The following is a 20,919-nucleotide window of genomic DNA, read 5'->3' as shown; positions in this document are numbered from 1 at the left end:
GCCCGAGTCCATGGCATCGCATCGGGTTTGTCCCTGTGAGTTGATTTCTTTCGGATAGTCTCAAGCGTTTGTAAATTATAATGGAAACATGATATGCCCGTTGTTAACAGAGTCGAAAGCTTCGTAATCCTCTTCAATAGGCGTGTGTATATGTTGTAGATCTAAGCTATATGTATGATGTGCGTATGTAGAGTATGATATATGTTCAGATACTACAACTTGTATTTAAGTGGTTAGGTTAAAAAAACAAAAACTCAGAGCTGAAGTGAGCAAAGCCATGGTTGATTGCTTCCTGGAGAGGGGAGCTGGATGAGGATGGGTTTTGGAACAATGTGAGGCAGCAACAAAGCAAAGTGGGAACAGAATAGATGCGTCCCAACACCCACTAAATTTTGCAGACCTTTTTAATTTTGCAAACGATTTTGTTGGTCATCGTTTATGTTGGGGTGGTGCGTGACCTTGTGGCGACTACAGAATCTTTGAGTTGTAGAGCACCTATTTGACCATAATTGCAAAGAACTCTTCCTTTTCTTTAAGTGTTCTTATCTGTTTCTGTACTGTAAACCATCATTACTATAGACTTGTAGGTGGTTTCAACTATGCTTAACACAAGTTAGAGGCTAAGCTTGAATCTTTGAGTTGTAGGACACCACTTGAGCTTTTTTGCGAATAACTCTTTCTTTTTCTTGTGTAATGTCCAACTGTTTCTGCACTGTAAATCATTCTTATGCTACACTTGTAGGTAGTTTAGCTATACTAAACACAATTTATAGGCATTTCTTTTCTTCCTTTTCTTTTGCGAAAACTATCGCACATATGAATTATGAAGCATTCTTTAAAGACTGTCTCTTGGATTCCTAGGAGTAGGAGACTTTTTTCTATAGAACCCTAGTCCAAAATAGATTGTATTTTAGCTAGGTAATTTTCGCTTCAAAAATACTTGTATATTCGTACTTTGGTTTTCAGAGGCAGCGCCTTCTAGCTTTACGAAAATGTTCGTGTTAATTGCTTACTGCCAATGGTCCTAGAGACATGAATACGAACAGGGAAATTTCTCAATTTCATCTGGACAAAAACGTAACGTATGAATCATGCGATCCACTTGTTTAAAATTTCTGTGTTTAATACATGTAGCCATCCGAATGAACTGACAATAGGAACAACTGATTGCCAATGAGCATGTAGATCTCCAGCAGTGAAAAAGAATTGTATTTTTTTTTATCAATAATCCTCTTTCCATAGAAAATAACAAGTTCGTCTCAAAAATGGGAGGACAAAGCAGATTATTTTTTTTCTGAAGTGGAATAACAAACTTTTCTTAATAATGCTGAGGAATAAGTATTAAGAAACAAGAGTCCTGAGTAATGGATTAACTTGTGCCGAAAATATGGGACACTTTTCCCATATTGCAGTGGGGAAAATGCACCTTTGATGCTTAGCTTAGCAATCTAGAACTCCAATTGGATAACTCAAAATTATCCGGAAATTGAGGAACGCAAGCTTATATCTTATATCGCAATACAGTATGCTTGATATATTGAATGTGAAACCAGATGAAGCTATGAAATAATTATTTGAAATATAAATAAACAAATATGGACAGGAGACTATAGAAAAGTCAATGTTCAAAAGCACCTCCTTTTTATAATATACTAACACTAATAGCACTCCTCTCTACTATCCCCTCGGTACACACTGTACCGCATTACTGGTTGACACTGCCTTTGTGGTATTGTATGGAACCAACCACAGGCCATTTTTAGTAGAAGAATATATAGAGTGGTTATATTGTGGCTAAGCTTGAATCTTTGACTTGTAGAACGCCTATTTGAGCTTTATTGAGAATAACAATTTCTTTTTTAAAAAGATCTAACTGTTTCTGCACTGTGAATCGTTTTTATGCGAGACTTAGGGCTCGTTTGGCAGGGCTCCAGATTCTCCCAGAAACGTTTTGGTTTCAGATTCTCTCTGGAAACGTTTCTCTGGTGAATCACCCTCAATTTTCTGAAAACGTTTGGCAGGGATTCTGGATTCGGATTCTTGAAGAAAAATGACCTGAGTGATTCTCGAAACGGGTGAAACACCATTTTGGGTGATTCTCCTCGTAGTGTTAAAAATGAGAAACGTTTCAGGTAATTCAAGGTGAAACATTTCACGTTTTGGTGCGTTTGGCAGGGATTCTAGAGAATCACCAGAGAATCTGAAACGTTTCTTGCAACCAAACGGGGCCTTAGTAGGTAGTTTTACCTAAACCAAACATAAGTTGTGGCCATTTGTTTATTCCTTTTCATTTGCTAAGACTATCTCATATTTAAATTATAAAACATTCCTTAAAACTTACATCTTGAATTGCTCGGATTTAGGGGCATTTTTTAATAGTACCTCTATTCCAAATTATGCCTCATTTAAGCAAGCTAGTACTATCTTGGAAACAATTTACACACACTTTGGTTTTCTTAGGCAACATTTTCGTGTTTATTGCTTATTGGTTGTGGTGTAAGCGACATGCATACACAAATTACTTAGAGCAACACACGCCAAAAAAAAACGCATGTTTCTTCCGTGGTCTTTGTTCAACTGTTCATAAAGCTAGGAAAACATATAAATGTGAATAGGGAGGGTAGTTTCTCAATTTCATCTGGACTAAAAAGTAACAAGTAAATCATGACATCTACTCGTTTGGAATCTGTGCGTTGCTACAAGTAAAAAATACCCACATGTTGCTAAAACAACACATAAATGATGAATGGATAAGAACTGGTTGCCAATGCAGTGGCGACGTGCCTGTAGAAAAACAATTAAACTCTTTCCATAGAAAATAACAAGTCTCATCCCTCCAAAATGATCTAGAAAAAGCAGATTCTTTTCTTTCTTTTTTCCTAAAGTGGAAGAACAAACTTTTTTTAATTATGTTGAGTATAAGTATTAAGAAACAAAAGTGATGTGGAATGAATAACTTGTGCCGAAAATCGAGGGAACTTCTCCAGTATTGCAGTGGGAAATATAAAAATGCCCTTTTGATGCTCTAGCTTCGGCATGCTTGAACCACCAGTTGGATAACTCACAAATCACAATCATCTAGAAAACTGAGCAACACGGTAGTTGAAACTTCAGTGAAAACTGATTTGTACAGGAGCCTCTAGAAAAGTCAACGATTAAAAGCACCTCCATTTTTTTATATAATAAAGTATGGAACCATGCAACCCTAGGCCATTTACAGTAGAAGAATACAGTTAGTTAGTGTTGGATGCAAGTAAACTAAGCACAACAATGATTCTAGAATTAGTTCAATTAACTTTCCTAACCATTCTGATAACATGCAATTAATATACAAATAGATAATCTCAAAATGTTTTAGTCCCCTGGACCCTGGTCATCATGAAAGGTACATTTTGGCAGATTAAACTTGCAGCGCAGAGGAGTGTGGACCTGTAATTTGTCTATAATTCATTGTCGTTTCAAGAGAAGGGAACATTTGGCTCAATAAGAGCGACGTCAGCAGGAACAGTGAAGCTGACCATCTCACTTATTTCCTTCGAGTCGTTCGAGAAATATATTATATATACTAGGCAGCTCACTTCACTTGCTCCAATTGTTGTATTAAACAAAAACCTTTTTACCATGGTTGCATCCACGTAGATATGATTCAAAAGTGCAATCTCGTAATCATTCAGTGGGGCCTAGATGTTGCACAAAACATATAAAGAAGTGTATGGTGGTTTGGGTAATTTCCCTGATTTAGTCGGGAAGCAAGCATAGTCACCTTAAACAATTTTGAGGCTCAAAACTCCCATAATTTTAGTTGAACACCCCTACGCGCACACACCTAATGCACTTCTCTTTTTTCCTATTACTCAACTTGCCTTTCCAACATAATCTTATGCCCAAAAGATAGTAGGATCATGTAACGAGATTTAGAAGATCTATTTGCCGGCTAATTTAACAGGATAAAGCTCTGACATAAACTTTCGGTGCTCAGGGTAAGAAGGTATTTGAAGCCAATGGATTACATGTCGACGGCTCTGATCGATTGATCGGAGGAGAATCTGTGGGGCCATTAATCCAATGAAATGGCCGGAAGTACCTCCTTCAGGGAGACTTCTGATAAATTTGACCATTCAAGTCTATGTGTGCCACTACCACACTTATCTCTGAGCTCCGCGCAGAAATTGCTCTCTCCTCTCCTCTCCTCTCCTCTCCTCTCTGCAAGCTCGGTGTTCATCCTAGGATACAACTGAGACAAGGGAAAGTTCTAAGAAGCCAGGAGCACCACACGCTTGATGCTTCTCCCCCTTTTCTTGGTATGTTCTTGCCACTCTTCCTTGCATGTTCACATTCAAGTACTGTCTGTTTGACTTGGAGTATCTGTCTGCTTGACTCGATTGCTTGCTCTCCATTAGAGTTGACTTTGGAGCTGAGGACAGTGTCGGATTTCGTCTCTGAGTCTTTCTGTTCTCCAGCTCTCCTCTTATACACTTCGTTTTCAGTGATGCAGCTGTATAGCATCGATCTCAATCTTGCTTCAAGAGGGAATCGGTTTTGAATCAAGCAAACAGATTCAGAGTACATTCAGCAGTGCTTCAGTTCCTGAAAACATAACGAATGAGGATACTTCCAGAAAGCATGAAGCTATTAGCGTTTGTGTTAGTTTTATTGGGATGCCTACAGTCTTTTGTTGTTTCTGACTTCCAAGGTAAGGCCTTTACATTTTTTCCAAATCATATATTCTTCTTTGGCTGGCACTAGATAAAACAATTGCATATTTAAATTGAGAACTTGACTCTGAACTCACAATCGTCATAAGAGACATGGAGATTATTGTGCTATTGACTAGACTATCCTTACTAAGTACTGACCACAGAAGTGTCTGTTAGAGATTTGGCTCCCTGTCCATGTCACCAGTCAATTGTTTGAATTAGAAACTCTAGAAGAAGTCTACATAATAGATCCTAAAGCATACTAGTGGAGTAGTGCAGATCAACTGCTTGACCCCTTTCAGTTAATTGATCCAGAATCCTGATTGCATATGAGACACTGAATACATGTCAATAAGAAGGATTTCACCACTTTTTCAGCACTTGAGTCTATATCATGACCCCAGAAATAAGACTTTGTTTTGTCCGCAGTCAAAGCACTTTATGAAATGAGAATGCAACTCAACGACAACCGTGGTATCCTAAAAGACTGGAAGGATAATCAAATGAGCCCCTGCTATTGGGCTAATGTTATTTGTCAGGACACCAAAGTTACTGAGATGTAAGTTCGGCCTATTCATCTCAAATTCTCAGTTGTCTGTAATTTGAGCTCCATTCCTGTCCAAGGCCAGCTAGGTTTAACCAAATTCACATTCTGGCCTTTCAACATAAGGAAACCTGCTATGCTCAGTTAACTATGTCTGAAGTGATTGATCCCAACTGTTCATAACAAGAGAAGAGTTTTCGTTTGGATGGAACATTTTCATGCCCTGCTGTTTCTGATTTTAACTATTATAAGTTTGTAATGGCATGTACTTATGTTCACATGACTACTTGCTTAGTTTCTCTATTCTGAGTTTGCAGAACTTTGAGCTCATCTGGGTTAACAGGAGTCTTGTCGCCCAGCATTGCACAGATAACAACTTTACAGCAGCTGTAAGCTCAACAATCTATTATTTTGAGTGTCCAACATTTCATCCTCATAAAAAAGGGTTCAATCATAGATAAGATTACTTTCACATACAAAATGGATAAACTTGCTGATTGCTGCATACTATGGTTTCAGGTTATTGGACGGAAACAACATAACTGGAGGAATTCCTCAAGAGTTTGGGAACCTATCAAGTTTGACAACTCTAAAACTAGCAAGAAATAATTTAAATGGCTCAATACCTGACTCTCTTGGCCGTCTTTCAAAACTCCAAAATCTGTAAGTCAGCCATGACTCATGTTATCAAGATTGATCAAGAACGCTAACAATGTGATAACTTGGACAGGGATCTAAGCCAAAATCTCTTAAGCGGGAATATCCCAAGCTCTTTCTCAAATCTTCCATCGCTGAATGATATGTAAGTTGTCTTTTTCATGCTGACAAGATGTAAAACCTGCCAAATTTCATCATTGTTCTACTTACTAGTACCATGTTATTTGTTCAAGAAAGTCAATAACTGTTCCATTATCATATATTGTAACTCAATTTATTTTGCAGTAATCTAGCATATAATAATGTTAGCGGTGAAATACCAAAACATCTACTCCACGTGGCTCAATACAAGTATGTCATATCTGTAGCATAGCAGATTACAGAAACAATTTCATGTGTGCTACTTACAGTATACTTATTAAGTGCAGATGTGCAATTTTGTCTTTCCAGCTATACAGGCAACCATTTGAATTGTGGCCAACATTTATTTTCATGTGAAGGAGGCAGCACAATTACAGGTACTTTATTAAGAAACCGTGCAATCCATATTTAACACTAAATTTGGAGGAAGAAACTGTGAGCTTTATTTCTCAGACTAAATGCTTGGTAATATACATTCAGGCAGATCAAGAAGCTCCAAGCTCAAGGTGATTCTTGGAAGCATTGGTGGAGCAGTCACTCTTCTTGTCATTGGAGTTCTATTTTTGCTATGGTGGCAAAGAATGCGTTATCGACCTGAAATATACATTGATGTTTCCGGTTCGTCGAGTAGCGGAACTATGTTTGTTCATTGATTACCATAGTGGTGATTTTCATATAGGAAAACATTTTTCCATAGATAGAAATGGCACAATAAATTAGCGTTCTGAAAGAAAATCCAAACTTCTTTTAACTGATACGAGATGAACATGTTCAACAATTCCAGGTCAGAATGATCACAGGCTAGAGTTTGGACAGATAAAGCGGTTCTCATGGCGAGAACTCCAGATTGCAACCAACAATTTCAGTGAACAGAATGTTCTTGGCAAGGGTGGTTTTGGTAAGGTATACAAAGGAGTTCTTACAGGTCCAGACAGTACAAAGGTTGCAGTGAAGCGATCGTTGAAAGTGGAAAGTTCTGAAGGGGAAATGGCTTTCCTCAGAGAAGTTGAATTGATAAGCATTGCTGTGCACAAGAACATATTGAGGCTGATAGGGTTCTGTACAACACCAACAGAGAGGCTCTTGGTCTACCCTTTTATGGAGAATCTGAGTGTTGCTTCCCGTTTAAGAGGTACAACCATGCAAAGATCATCTCTTTGTCATTATATTATCTTTATGTATACTAGACTATGGCTCTGTCTATTTCATGCCGTTGTGTCTATGAGGTAATATAATGCCGGAAACTAAGAGCGAATGTGGTAAATGCTCAGAAACTACTTAACATAAAAGTATATATAGTTGAACTTTTTCTAATTTATCCAGGATAATATCATAAAAGTATATATGTAACTATAATTCCACTATAACATTAACCTTCTCACAATTGTTGCTAATGAAACTTGAAAAATGCAGATATAAAACTAAATGAACCAGCATTAGATTGGCCAACAAGAATGCAAATTGCTCTTGGTGCTGCCCGTGGTTTGGAATATCTTCATGAACATTGCAATCCCAAGATCATCCACCGTGATGTCAAGGCTGCGAACGTCCTGCTTGATGGGAATTTTGAAGCAGTGGTAGGAGACTTCGGGTTAGCGAAGATGGTGGACATAGGAAGGAATACAGTGACGACGGGGCTCCGTGGGACAATGGGCCACATAGCTCCTGAGTACATAAAGACAGGAAGGCCATCAGTGAAGACAGATATCTATGGATATGGTGTCATGCTGTTAGAGATTGTGACAGGAGAGCGTGCAATTGCATTCTTTCCTGACCGTATGGAAGAAGCAGGCGAGATCATGCTCATTGATCAGGTAAGATAACATTACATGATCCTATTCGTTGTTTATGAGTACACGGAAAAAGAACGGGTTGCATAATGTTACTGATAGATCAAGGAAACTTGAGTAACAGAAGCATGTTGAGGTCTAAGCAACCGGTTTGCAAAACCTTAGTAATCAGTAATGTAGTGCCAGTGGCAATTAGGTATAAGTATGCAATTACCTTGAATATTCTGGTCAAACATTGGTTCACATATTTGTTGACCCTTCTCAAGAAAAAAAATCGCAACTTACTCAAATGATTGGCTAATGTGAAGGTCAAACTGTGCATGGAAGAAGGGCGGCTGCACGACATTGTGGACAGCAACCTAGAGGGTGAATACAACTGCAACGAGTTGGAGAAGATTACCCAGATAGCACTGCTCTGCACCCACATGGAACCTGATCAACGCCCTGCAATGTCTGAGGTTGTGCAGATGCTGGAAGGAGAGTTTGTCCCGGTAGAGCGTTGGGAGGAGTGGCAGCTGGCTGAGCTCAAGCGTCGACAAGAGCATGAGATGAGGCAGCAGCGCAAGCTGTTTAGCTTCAGTGAAGAGTCTCTAAACATCCAGGAAGCCATTGAGCTGTCTGCTGCCAGATGAGCTGCAAGATCATTCAAAAGTGACATGAATTTCACTTGTTCCTTCAGTACAAAGGATGCAAGAAAACTTCAGAAGTGCAGCCCCCAGATGTTGACTGTTAGGAATAGTCTATAGGGTCCTCATATAATAGTTTGCATAAGTAACCGCATTCGTGTGCTCTGACACAATGGCTGCAGCTACATCTAATTCCGACCATGTGTATATTTATGAACTATAGACTATTTACATTTGATTTGAAGCGCATTCTGTATTAATTGGTAACTCTCTGTGCATAAAAATTGCAAATGGAATTCTCTGATGTGTGTATTATTGCTTATTAGGTATGGCCGGACATCAAACCTTGAAAAAAAGCCATAAACTTCAGCAAAATGATAGAAAGAGAACATCTGCACCTGGTGTGTTTTCTCTAGCAGTTTACAGTTTCCATCCAATAACGGAAAAAATGATTAAATTGAGTGGCAGGATGAATAAAGCTAACCATCAATAAAGATGAAACCAACAAACACAACTTAAGATATTAGAAAAGAGATGATGAGTATGGTGTCAATCTGGACAATATGGCATTCCTTAATACGAAGTTAGCATACCATACATGTATAAATACTAGATACAAGAATGATCATATGGTGCTCAAACACGTTCAGTGAGAACCCATAAATGAGGTGAAAAATAAGGAACAAATCTTCAATCACCAACTGTGGAGGCAGCCCAAATTTGATAATTAATGCACTGAAATACCAGCAATCACTGAGATTTCACTAACTGGGTAGGAATATCCCCAAGTTATGAGCATCCTTATTGATTTTGATCCATTTTCAGATGCATTTTCATTTGGAAATATTCCTTTCTTGTTATTACTTGTACTGGGCCATTATTATTGTAATGATTTGGATCAGGACAAGTTGCAGCGTCTAAGAAAAGCCTAGCTGTAATACTATGTTAGGAATAACAACTTGTATTCAATAAACAATAGTAACCCCTGAGGGCAATATATAGAGTACATAGAGTACATGAGGAGTACATGATAAGGACTCTAGTAACTTAACCTATATGTAATGGATAAGGACTCTATATTCCTAACAATTATAACTAGCTAGTACTTAGATTTTTGCAGGAAATTCCAACCAGCTTGACATTGTGGGTTAGGGTAGAAGCATGTCTGGTGAGAAATAAGCCTGCATCCATTAGTAGCCCAACTGTTACCATATCTACAACAGTCTTACAAGTTAGAACCACTGAAGACAGCCACCATGAGCAAGGTTCAAATATCAAGAATTAGGTCTGCAGAAAGTAAACCAAAGATCAGCAGAAACTAAAATGTGTAAGGTTTCAAATAGCACAAAACGAAATATATACTTCAGAGCAAGGTACAGTGGGTAAAGAAATAACCTTGAATCCTTCATACAACACACAAACAGGTTTTGTAATACTGAATATCTTTGAAGTGTTTAAGAAAGAAGCATTACCCTGTAGGAACATAAGCATTCAAAATGGTAAATGATACAAGAATTTGCATTGGACAAAATAAAATTAGGCTCAAACTAAATACTATTAGAGTGCCGAGCATCACAGTCCTCCACTGTATCAACAACTGACCTTGTTTCTCGCACAGTTTTTGCAAAAGCAAAACCCATCCTGTCATCAAGCAGTTCTCAGTTCTCACCACATCCATGGAAGAAAATCTGGTCATCTAGACCTTGACCTGGATAATTTATAAAATCACTGAGCATGCAAGAGAAAAAAATTGACCAAGTAATACTGGGATAAACTTTATATAGGGGTTCATGGCTCGAATAAGAAAGGTCATTTACTGCCAATTGTTAATATGGAAGCACTGCAAAAACGGAACATCGAGCACTACTGTAAAATTGCTCTGCTGTATCAGTAGAAGCCATTTGGATTGCTCTTGCTAATCAAGCAACGGCTGCAGCATCCCTTTTCTGAAAGCTAGAGATTCTCTTTGAGATCTTTTCAGATATTTCCGAAGCTAGGGCATATCTATTGTTGTCATAGCATGAATTGATGAAGTTCGTATAAGTTACATGGTCAACAGCGTAATTCTTGTCCAAAATATTTTTAAGGAAAAGACTAGCAGCATCCAAATTGCCCACAGCACTAAGCTTTCTAACTAGTGCATCTGTTGTGTGAGTTTGTTGTCGTTTGTCCAATCTATCCAACAATGATACAGAAATTCTTGTCTTCTCTCTCCTGCAGTACTCAAAAGCTAAAGTGACACGAGTTACATCGCATGGCACCAAATGTTTATCAAGCATGCTCTCATATAATGACCTTGCTTCCTCTAGCCTTGATTCTTTGCATAGCCCACTTATTAGGGCTCCATAAGTTATAGAGTCAGCAAGGCATCCGTGTTGAACCATCCTCTCAAAGACCCTCAAAGCTGAGGTGGATTTGCCAACTTTACAGTATCCTGCAATCATTGAAGTGTAGGTTTGCTTGGTTGGCACTAGACCTATTGCAAGGCATTTTTCAAACAGCCTCTGGCTTTCTTCCATTTGCCTCTGCTGGCAATATGTAGCAATGATGGTGGTGTATGTGTCTATATCAGGATGGCAACCGTTTTTTGCCATCCGATTGAACAAATCTAGAGCATATGTTATCTGGCCCTGTTTGCAGTGCTCAGTTATCAGTATAGTATATGTGACCTTATCAAGATGCAGCCCCTGGCTTGTGGCCATCCGGAGCACTTTGTAAGCTTCTTGAATCTGTCCTTTCTTGCAAAAACCCCCAATAATAGCATTGTATGTGTAAATATTGGGCAGGAAACCTTCCAGCTTCATCTTATTCATCAGCTCAAAGGCACGATCAAAGTTGCCTCGTTTGCAGTGCCCATCGATCAGAGTAGTGTATGTGTTTGTGTTTGGCATCAAACCCTGCTCAACCATCCTCCCCAACAGCATCTCAGCTCGAGCAAGCTTGCTCTCTTTGCAGTACCCTCCAATCATCACAGTGTATGTATGCACATTTGGCTTGTACAAGCTACTCTTAACGAGTTTCAAGAAAAGCCGGAACGCCCGCTCTGTCCACCCAATCTTGCAGAGACCATCGATCAATGATGTGTGCGTGTACACATTTGGCTTCAACCCTTTCCTGACCATCTCCTCCAGCACATGGAATGCCTGCTTGACATAGCCTCTTTTACACAGACCATCAATCCACACGGTGTAATTCACCACGTTTGGCGGTGTGCCCATCTCCGACATCCTCGTGAACAACTCAGACACATCCTTGAACCGTCCTTGTTGGCAGAACGCGCGCACGACCACCGTGCATGTCGCGTTGTCCAGGCAGAACCGTTGCCCCCACATTGGTACCAGCAAGGCGTCCACCTCCTCCATCCGCCCCTCTCGGCAGCACCCAAGGACCAACGCCCGGAAGCTGCGGGCGTCGGGGCGTACCTCACCGCAACGCGTCATTCCGTCGAACACCTTGCGCGCGCGCGCGAAGCACCCGGGGTACTCCAGCCCGACCCTGAGCACCCAGTTCGCCGTCTCTACGCAGAGCGGGAGCCCGTGGCTGCGCATCTCGAGGACCATGTCCGCGGCCTCCTGGAGCCGGCCGGCCTCCGCGAAGGCGGCGACCATCGTGCGCATGGCCTCGTGCGCCATGGGGAGGTTCCCCCTCGCGACGAAGGTGGTGGCCGCGGTGGCATAGAGGCGCATGAGGCGGCGGAGGTCGGGGCGTGAGGAGAGGCGGCGGAAGAGCGCGAGCGCGGCCGCGGAGCCCGCGGAGTCCGCGAGGGAGGAGAGCGCGGCGATGGCGTCGTCGGGGGCGAGCGCGCCCGGGTCGAGGTCGCCAGGGGAGGCGTCATCGGAGGAGGGACCGGTATGGGGATATGAGGAGGCGGAGGTGGAGAAAGGCTGGAGCTTTGGGAGGAGGCGGCGGCTATGGCGGTGGCGAGAGAGCATCTCGGTATGGCGACGGAGCTGCCTCTTTCTCGAGCTCCACCTCTTCGGAGAAGTGAGACGTACGAAAACCGTTTGATTGTAGCAGACAAAATCAAAACGAAAATTAAATTCAAAAACCGAAAAAATGGTAAAGAAACTAATAAAAAAACTAAATAAGGTGAGCACAATAATATAAAAAATAAACTTTATTGTATCAGAGATCAGTCCTATTTTAAACAGATTATAAAAAAAATTATTACAAAATTCTCACCTAATGCATAGATTAAACACTCATTTTTCTCTCCTCTAAAATTTTAACATAAGGCTTTCATATGGATGGCAAAGTGACTCAAAATGGTTGGTTTATCTCCTCTTATAGTCCTATCCATCTATTTATAAGCTTAGGAAATTTGACCTCTAAGTTTTATACTTTTTTCTTAAAATACTCATATCTTGTAATACACTCCTACCTACCATCGAGTGTATTTTGGTCTATTTTCTTCTCGATTCATCAGACACCAATGACACCTTCATAACTTAGCTTCACCTCGACGCAAGTTTCATGATGGTGTCACATATTTTGAGGCCAAACTGCGAAACCCTAGCACGTTTCTCCTGTTCTCGATCTCTCGGACTACCTTGTCACCTGCATCAGCATCCCCTTCACTTGACTTTGTTAACACGCCGTCTCCATCCACATTCCATGGTTTTAAGGCCAAACTGTGAAACCCTAACACGCTTCTCCCGCTCTCGATCCCTCGAGCGCCTTGTCACCTACACCGGCATCCCTTTTACTTGACTTTGTTAACACGCCGTCTCCATCCGCCTTCCATGCTTTGCTTGACCTCCACATATTTCGCTAGAATCACTCTTGACTTTGTCTGGCCTACTTTATCGTCCGACACTAAGCACTCCGTTTGGCCCCGATCATCCCGCCGTCGACCGCCAAGTTGTATCTATCACCTATACACCATGAGACAAGCAAACACATATCTCCAACTCCAATTTCAGTTAGTCCATAATCAATATGCTCAAATAAAATTCTAAATCAATTCAAATCACATCAAAGCTCATACAAAACTGAAGATCATCAAACCAAATAAATACCTATGTCAATCACTCATCATAAGTAAACAAAGGCACATTTCAATTTTGTTTCTCAATCTTCCCCTTAATGAGTGCATTGACAACCCTCAAAACACAAAGATTTTGGATTGAAAAAATTTAAACAAGATAAGCTCATCCAAATGAAAAAAACTCAAAAAAGAGCAAAATATGTCACTTGGTATAATAAAGGTTAAAAAAACCATAAGAGATGCAAAGATGAGCCAAAAATCTCAAAAGAGTAAGAAAAACTCAAAAACCTAAAACCACATGCTTCTCCTTGATGATTGCATATTTTTTATTTTTTTATTTTTTTCTTTTGATTTCTAGATAAGTGCAATTTTCTCTCCCTTTGTTGAATATTTGTGCACAATATCTTTGGGCATATTTTCTCCACCTTTAGCAATACAAACATCAAGGATACAAGACAATGTCAAAGATGTGCTAATAAAATATAAGCATACAAAATTTCACATATAAAACACAAAGGACTTGCAAGAACTATAAAAATCAAAGCACTATGAGGAGTAAACAATATAATTCAAAGGCGCATAAAGTTTCGAAGTGAGGTCATGTCACAAGCATCGGGAGTGAAGCAAGTTTTGATCATGTTGTTCAATTATCCAAAAGATTTCATCACAAAAGTCTCCACAGTTTCATAATCAGTGCAAAGATTAGAGAAACTAGTGCAATGTCAAGTTCAAACTAGCAATAAAGTTCAACCCGACGGGCTATATAAACACCCACATATCAATCCAAGCCTTAGTTTGACAACATGAAAAACAACATTCTTAGCAGATTAAAAAGCACAATTTAACTTTCTCATTTGATCATCTAACTATCCTCAAGTGAGTTTTAAGCAACTATGGGTTCACTTCGTTGGCAAACCACATGAAACCTTAAACCAACTTATTGGGTTCAATTTTAGCTCAAAACTTGGTCATTCATTTTATTAACTCAACATAGGATTCAAGATATGTAATTTTTTAAAGTCAAAACAAGTTACATCTTTACAACACAAAAGAGCACATGCTCTCGCAATGGTTAATCATGGGCTAAACATTTACATAGACAATGGTCAAAGACCCTCAATCCACTGAACTGAACAAAGCGGTCTAGCAAAAGCTTTTTATAGAACTAGCCCTAATCTAAGCACTGATCAAGCTAAAGCAAATACTCAAGGATGACAAGGAGATTATGTTCATATTTCAAATTTATTCTTAAAAAAGACAAACTTGCTCAACAAATTTTATGTCATGTTTCAATAAGAGCTTAAGCTTGCAGAAATTATTATACATCTACTACACTTAGCATAAATTCATAACTAGTACAAGAAAGTACAAATAACATATAAGTGAAGCTTGCTAACATGATTATCTTATAAAATACTATGCAACACAAATGTAATAAAGTAAGATAGAGTATGTACAAAGGCGACTCTCCCTCACACAATACCATAGGGATGACATACATCAAGCTCTTCCCTCACAAAGGCAAACCTTATTACATCTAGATGCTTGGTAATGATGTCGGCTAGCTAGTGTTGGGTATCTATGTAGCTCAACATATTATCTCTCTTCTTATTGTAGTCTCTCAGAAAGTGGAATATCACATCTATGTGTTTGGTTCTGGAGTGTTGAACTAGGTTATTAGCTAAACTTATGGCACTGATGTTGTTGCACAAAAGCGACATACTCCTAAAATCTAACCCAAAATCCCTCAAAATAGCAACAATTCACAAAATATAAGAACAACAGCTAGCAACAACTACATATTCAGCTTCAACAGTAAATTGCGTAACGTTAGACTGCTTGCAAAAAGATCAACACATAAGAGAAGTACCCAAAGAATGACAAGTATCAGAGATACTCTTTCTGTCAATTTTACAACCAGCAAAATCCGCATCCGAAAAGCCACGAAAAGAAAGCAAAGAGGATAAAAAAAACCAAAGGCCATACTCGAGAGTGTGCTTGAGATACCTCAGAATGCGTTTCACCGCTTGGCGGTGAGACATCCTTGGTGAAGCCTGAAAGTGAGCACACAAGCATACGATGAAGTGGATGTCAAGTCTTGTCACCGTTAGGTACATAAGAGAGCCGATCATGCTCTTGTACTCCTGCTGATCCACCTCCGCGCTATCTTCATTCGGATCAAGCACGGTCGAGGTAGCTATCGGTGTCACCAATGGCTTTGCATCACTCATGTCGAACTTCTTCAGCAGAACCTTTGTGTACTTCGCATAGTGGATGAATGTGCCTTGCTTGGACTGCTTGATTTGAAGTCCAAGTAAGAAGTTGAGCTCGCCCATCATCGACATCTTGAACTCCATGCTCATAGTTTCTGCAAACTTTGTCACAAGTGTATGAGAAGAGCAAAAAAAAACGATATCATCCACGTAAATCTGAATAAGTAAGAAATAATTGTCATGTCTCAGAGTGAACAAAGTTTTATAAGCTGATCCCATCACATACCCATGCCCTAACATGGAAGACCTAAGCCTATCATACCAAGCTCTAGGTGTATGCTTAAGCCCATACAAAGCTTTCTGAAGCTTGTATACTCTATGAAGGTATTTGGGATGCTCAAAGCCTGAGGGTTATTTGGCATAGACCTCTTCCTCTATAAAACCATTTAAGAAAGCACTCTTAACATCCATTTGAAACAACTTAAAATCTCGGGATACCGCAAATGTAAGGAGGATCCTAATAGCTTCTAGTCTAGCTACTGGTGCAAAGATCTCTCCAAAGTCTATCCTCTCTACCTGAGTGAAACCCTGAGCTACCAGTCTAGCTTTGTTTCTTAATATAGACTCATCCTTCCCTGTTTGTTTTTGAAAACCCATTTGGTGCCTATGGTTTTAACATTTGGGGGTGGCTCTACAAGGATCCAAACTTGATTTCTCTCAAAGTTTTCTAGCTCTTCATGCATGGTATTGGTCCAACTCAAATCAGATAAAGCATGTCCAACATCATAGGGCTCAAAGGAAGCAACAAATGCAGAATCGGTGAAATGAGTATAATGAGCAGATTTAGACCTTGTTACCCTTTAATTGATGTCACCGATCATCATCTGTGGAGGGTGTCACCGCTGAATGTATTGAGGAGCTTCACGCTGCGAGATGATCTCCCCCTCAAACACTGCTGGTGCAGGCTCAAAAGCAGTTAAAATAGAAGTAGAGACTGCAGGACCCTATACCGGTGTAGAAGAGGCAGAAACTAGCTCGGGAGCAAGTGTGGTAGTAGAAAGTAGTGGATCATCCTCGTCATCCCCAAAAGCTGGAAGGTCACCATCTATAACTATGCTTTCGCTCATCTCCTGGTCACCTATACACTCAAAGACAGGGCTAACATAAGGGCTGATTCATCAAAGGTCACATCACAGGACTCCATGATGTTGTTAGTGTCAAGATTAAAGACACTGTAAGAATGACCATGAAGAGAATACCCTAAGAAAATACCATTAGAAGAACGTGACTCGAACTTATCAAGATTGCCACGCTTTAGGATAAAGCACCGACACCCAAAAACTCTTAAATGCAAAACATTCGGCTTCCTTCCAAAACACAACTCATAAGAAGTCAAATTCAACATTGAGCGCAAGAAAATTCGATTGGAGATGTAGCACGCCGTGCTAATGGCTTTAGCTTAAAACTTCCTGGGAGTCCTATGCTCATCAAATATCATCCTAGCCATCTCCACCAAAGTGTGATTCTTTCTCTCAAGCACAACATTCTGCTGAGAAATGTGTGGGACAGAAAATTGATGCTCAATGCCCTGCTAAAGACATAAAGCATCAAAGAGATAGTTCTTGAACTCGGTGCTATTATCACTGCAAGTTGCTTTCAATGCACCAAAGAGTTCTTTGAACAATCTTAAAGCCAAGCTCCAAAAGTGTGAAAACACTTCATCTTTGCTCATAAGAAAGAAGACCCAAGGGTAGAGAGAAGTCATCAACAATGACAAGAACATACCATTTCTCATCTACCGAACGAACCCGAGAAAGACCAAAAATGTCCATATGGAGAAATTCTTCCGGTCGTTTAGTCATCACCAGATTGACTAGTGGGTGAGGAGCGATAACCATCTTGCCATACCGACAAGGAGCACAAAGAAGATTCTTCTCAAACTTGAGCTTAGGCAATCATCGGATCAAACCTAGGACACTCAAATGAATAAGCATATCAAAGCTCATGTGCCTTAGTCTCTTATGCCACATCCAAAGCTCAGAAGAAGGGTGTTGTCACGTCCCAAATCCTTAATCATGCAATCAAGTATAATCATACTTTTTAAACATTATATTTAATTTTGCATAATTGTAATCCAGAATACTAATGCACTTTGTTAAAAGTCAATTGGATGAGAGAAAAGAAATTCGGGAGGAAAAAGAATAAAATTCGCAATCAAAACGGACCATTTTCTCTAAAACGTGGGCCCCACATGTGGGCCAACCACCCCTCCCTCTCCCTCACGTGCAGCCACCTGCTCCCACCCCCTCTCTCCCGTGCCCTCACTCCCACCCGTGCAGCAGGAGCTGCTGCTCCTCCCTCTCTCTCACTCCCTCTTAAGCCCTCTCTCCATTTCTTCCAAAATCTGAGCTCAAGAGAAGGATTTGAGGTATGCATGTGATACTGACATGATCCTTAGCTCATAAACTTCTCATCCCTACAAATTGTTTGCTCTTTCTCAAAGGAATTGGGCCGAATTTGATGTCTTTTGGTGTTTAGGGTCGAAACGTGAAGAACACCAGATTTCTTCAACTCCCAATTTCCTCTATTTCCTTCTTCAACCAACGGTCCTCAAGCTTGGCAAAACATCTAGGGTGAGTCTCCTAGGCTCCCATGGTATGGATGTGCGAATTGGTTGGTCGAAATACAAGAATTTAGAGTTAGGGTTGAAGTTCATGAGTTCTTGATGTTTTGGTAGCAATAGTTGAGTTTTGGTCGATTTCGGTGTATGCGTGTGATCCTATGTGGTAGAAGAGGTCAAGGTGATGCTCTAGGTCCAAATCCCCACCCCAAAGGTCACCAGAATCATCGCCGGTGAGCTCGCCAAGTTTCCCCGACTGTATACAGCGGTCCGACCGCTAGCTCAGATCGGTCAGACTGCCAGGAGCCAAAACTCTTTGTACGCGGGCGGTCTAACCGCGTTTCTGGTGGTCTAACCGTGACTCTTGGCGGTCTGACTGCCCATATGCCTGCGGTCTGACCGCTGTCAGCTGTTTTAGCACAGTTTTCTATTGGCTGAAATTTGTAAAATTCATAATAAATTCTTTGTAACTTCAAAAATTATGAAACTAATTTTGTTGGTTTCATAATAAACTACTCTATCTATTAAAAATATCTCCAGATATTAAATGTTGAATTAAATTTCTGAGATTAATTAATTAGGTTAAAGCTTCATTAATTCATCGATAATTCTTCACAAGTCTAAAATGAGTGAAATCAATTCTGCTAGTCTCCTTATGACTTGTTATATCTAGTAAAATTGTTTCCCTGCATTATGTGTCATATTTTGGAGAATTTCATTATATGCGGCTTGTGGTATGCATTGTTGCATTTCATTCATGCTTATCATTGCACGTGTTATGTTTCATAGAGCATGCTGATCCATCGATCCCAGAGGCTGAGGGTGATCCTGAAGCGCCCCACCTATTTGAGCTAGTGCATCAAGAGCAACTAAGCATATTGATCCCTCTTGTGTAATTAGATAAGTCTAAAATTGATGAAATATGCTGATGTATGTACACATGTTTAGTGAGTCAGTGCCGGGTACTATGGGTAGAACCTATGCCGATTGCATTATTCTACTTTGAATACTTATGTATTTACATTACTTGTAGACTTGAAATATTGTCACTGTTTAGGTATGAGTTCGACTTATATGCTTAGCCATGCTTAGGTCATTCAGTAGAAGTCGAACGACGGCGCATCCCGTTGTTCGCAAGCATAGGACCTTCTTACGATTACATACACTTGTTGAGGTTGAGATGGTTGTATGAGTGGTGAGTATGAGACGAGGTGTGGGCGATACTAGGATGGTGTTTTGTCCTACTCGGATGTGGAGTTCCACTGGGTAGGTCGGTAGAGGAAAACCAGACACCGTAGACCGTTTTGGGCCAGTTAAGCACCGATCTAATGGTAAGGCGGGCCGAATACCTTCGCAGATGTGGCTTTTTTGGCGTAGACATTGACGATGTGAGCGAGCGGGCTTGTAGCGGTACTAGTTTGCTCTGGGAGTAGTTCTAGTACCGCCGCGTCGAGCGATGCATGATCTAAACGGTTGGGGCTGGTTGGGAAAGGTTGTCACGAGTACCCCCTTGTGTGCACTTTGGTCGGTGGCACAAGCTGAATGGTCCTCGTGTCGTGTGGGTTCAAGAGTATCCCCCTGCAGGGTGTATAAACAGTTCGAACTGCCGCGCTCTCGGTCATGAGCATGCTTCTGTCCATCTGCATCGGTCATAGAGTTTCGAGTATGGTTTGTGGTTCGATTTGTGGGAGATGATGATGTTAGTTTTTGTTACTTATTGATATACATGTTGTTTACAGTTACTTTTGTTCAGTTGTTAGTTGCAGGGTAATTTTCATATGTTTTGGTAAAGTTTCAGTCGCTCACACATATGTCTAGAATGCTTAGTGCTTATGTATTACTTAACATGTGGTTCATCCTTGCTAATAATCAATGCATAATCCTTGGAGTTGAGCTATGTATATGTGCTCTATATGGTTTAAGTCTTGCGAGTACCTCCGTACTCATGCCTGCGCTTTCAGGTACTCTGGTTGCTGGAGAAGAGACTATTTTTGGCTACTTCGTGCCTGCCGATCGGGGTGGCGGGCAAGAGTAGTGCATCCTACTCTGAAGGTGGCATTTTTGAGACAGTGCCTAAGGGCATACGGCGCCGTTCTCTTTTGTTGTTTATAAGTTTAACTTTCCGCTGCGTAGTTCTTTTGTGGTTAGGAGTTGAGGGCTTTTGTCTCCTCCTAGCTTGCTTTTGTTGTAAATTGTTAAAATCACTTGCATGCTTAATACTTGTAATATAAATGTTTATTACTCGCTCTTTATTAAGCTATGTTGTGATGTACATGTTGGAAGGTATGTGTTTCGATCCTTGAGCACAAAACACGTGTCGGGACTACCGGGATGATATTCTGGTTAATCATCGAGGTTGTGATTATGAATAAGGATCCTCCTGGTGATTAATTAGAATATTATTTGGACGGTTCCTCACAGCTGTACAATCAAACAACGAGAAGAACCAATAGACTCAGAAAAATCAACTCCAAAAACTCTCCCAACTCTGAAAATTCGACAAATCAAAGCACTAGAAGAATCAAGAACTCGAGAAGTATCGTGTTTGAAACACACTTCCAAGTCATCATCTACCAATTGAGATACAGAGAAAAGATTGTATCCCAGATGCTCCACCAAAGCCATATCTTTGAGAGTAAAACTC

General features: G+C 40.4%; 2 protein-coding genes across 5 annotated transcripts; one reads left to right on the top strand and one right to left on the bottom strand.

Annotated features, from left to right (window-relative positions):
- The first annotated feature begins 4,115 nt into the window (after positions 1-4,115).
- On the top strand, positions 4,116-8,759 carry LOC133886565 (LRR receptor kinase SERK2-like). Of its 3 annotated transcripts, none has more exons than XM_062326231.1 (12): positions 4,116-4,301; positions 4,496-4,693; positions 5,127-5,256; positions 5,559-5,630; positions 5,761-5,904; positions 5,972-6,043; positions 6,184-6,249; positions 6,349-6,416; positions 6,520-6,657; positions 6,824-7,171; positions 7,453-7,853; positions 8,138-8,759. In XM_062326231.1, exons 2-12 carry the CDS (start codon positions 4,603-4,605, stop codon positions 8,459-8,461), a joined length of 1,854 nt encoding a protein of 617 aa, XP_062182215.1. In that variant the 5' UTR covers positions 4,116-4,301; positions 4,496-4,602; the 3' UTR covers positions 8,462-8,759. The 3 variants fall into 3 exon arrangements, with proteins under 3 accessions (XP_062182215.1, XP_062182214.1, XP_062182216.1); XM_062326230.1 differs by having other exon boundaries at positions 4,488-4,693; XM_062326232.1 differs by lacking the exon at positions 4,116-4,301 and having other exon boundaries at positions 4,468-4,693.
- A 77-nt stretch (positions 8,760-8,836) lies between these two features.
- On the bottom strand, positions 8,837-12,428 carry LOC133886563 (pentatricopeptide repeat-containing protein At4g19890). 2 transcript variants are annotated; one of them, XM_062326229.1, is made up of 4 exons: positions 10,273-12,428; positions 10,058-10,163; positions 9,851-9,928; positions 8,837-9,742 (listed from the first exon to the last, which is right to left on the bottom strand). In XM_062326229.1, the coding sequence occupies exon 1, from the start codon at positions 12,385-12,387 to the stop codon at positions 10,375-10,377; it is 2,013 nt and encodes a 670-aa protein (XP_062182213.1). In that variant the 5' UTR covers positions 12,388-12,428; the 3' UTR covers positions 8,837-9,742; positions 9,851-9,928; positions 10,058-10,163; positions 10,273-10,374. The 2 variants fall into 2 exon arrangements, with proteins under 2 accessions (XP_062182213.1, XP_062182211.1); XM_062326227.1 differs by having other exon boundaries at positions 10,058-12,428.
- Positions 12,429-20,919: the final 8,491 nt, after the last annotated feature.

This window comes from Phragmites australis, chromosome 12 (genome assembly GCF_958298935.1).
Source record: "Phragmites australis chromosome 12, lpPhrAust1.1, whole genome shotgun sequence".
Taxonomy (NCBI): Eukaryota; Viridiplantae; Streptophyta; class Magnoliopsida; order Poales; family Poaceae; genus Phragmites; species Phragmites australis.
Note: the sequence above shows the minus strand (reverse complement) of the source record. Positions and strands in the feature narration are given on the sequence as shown.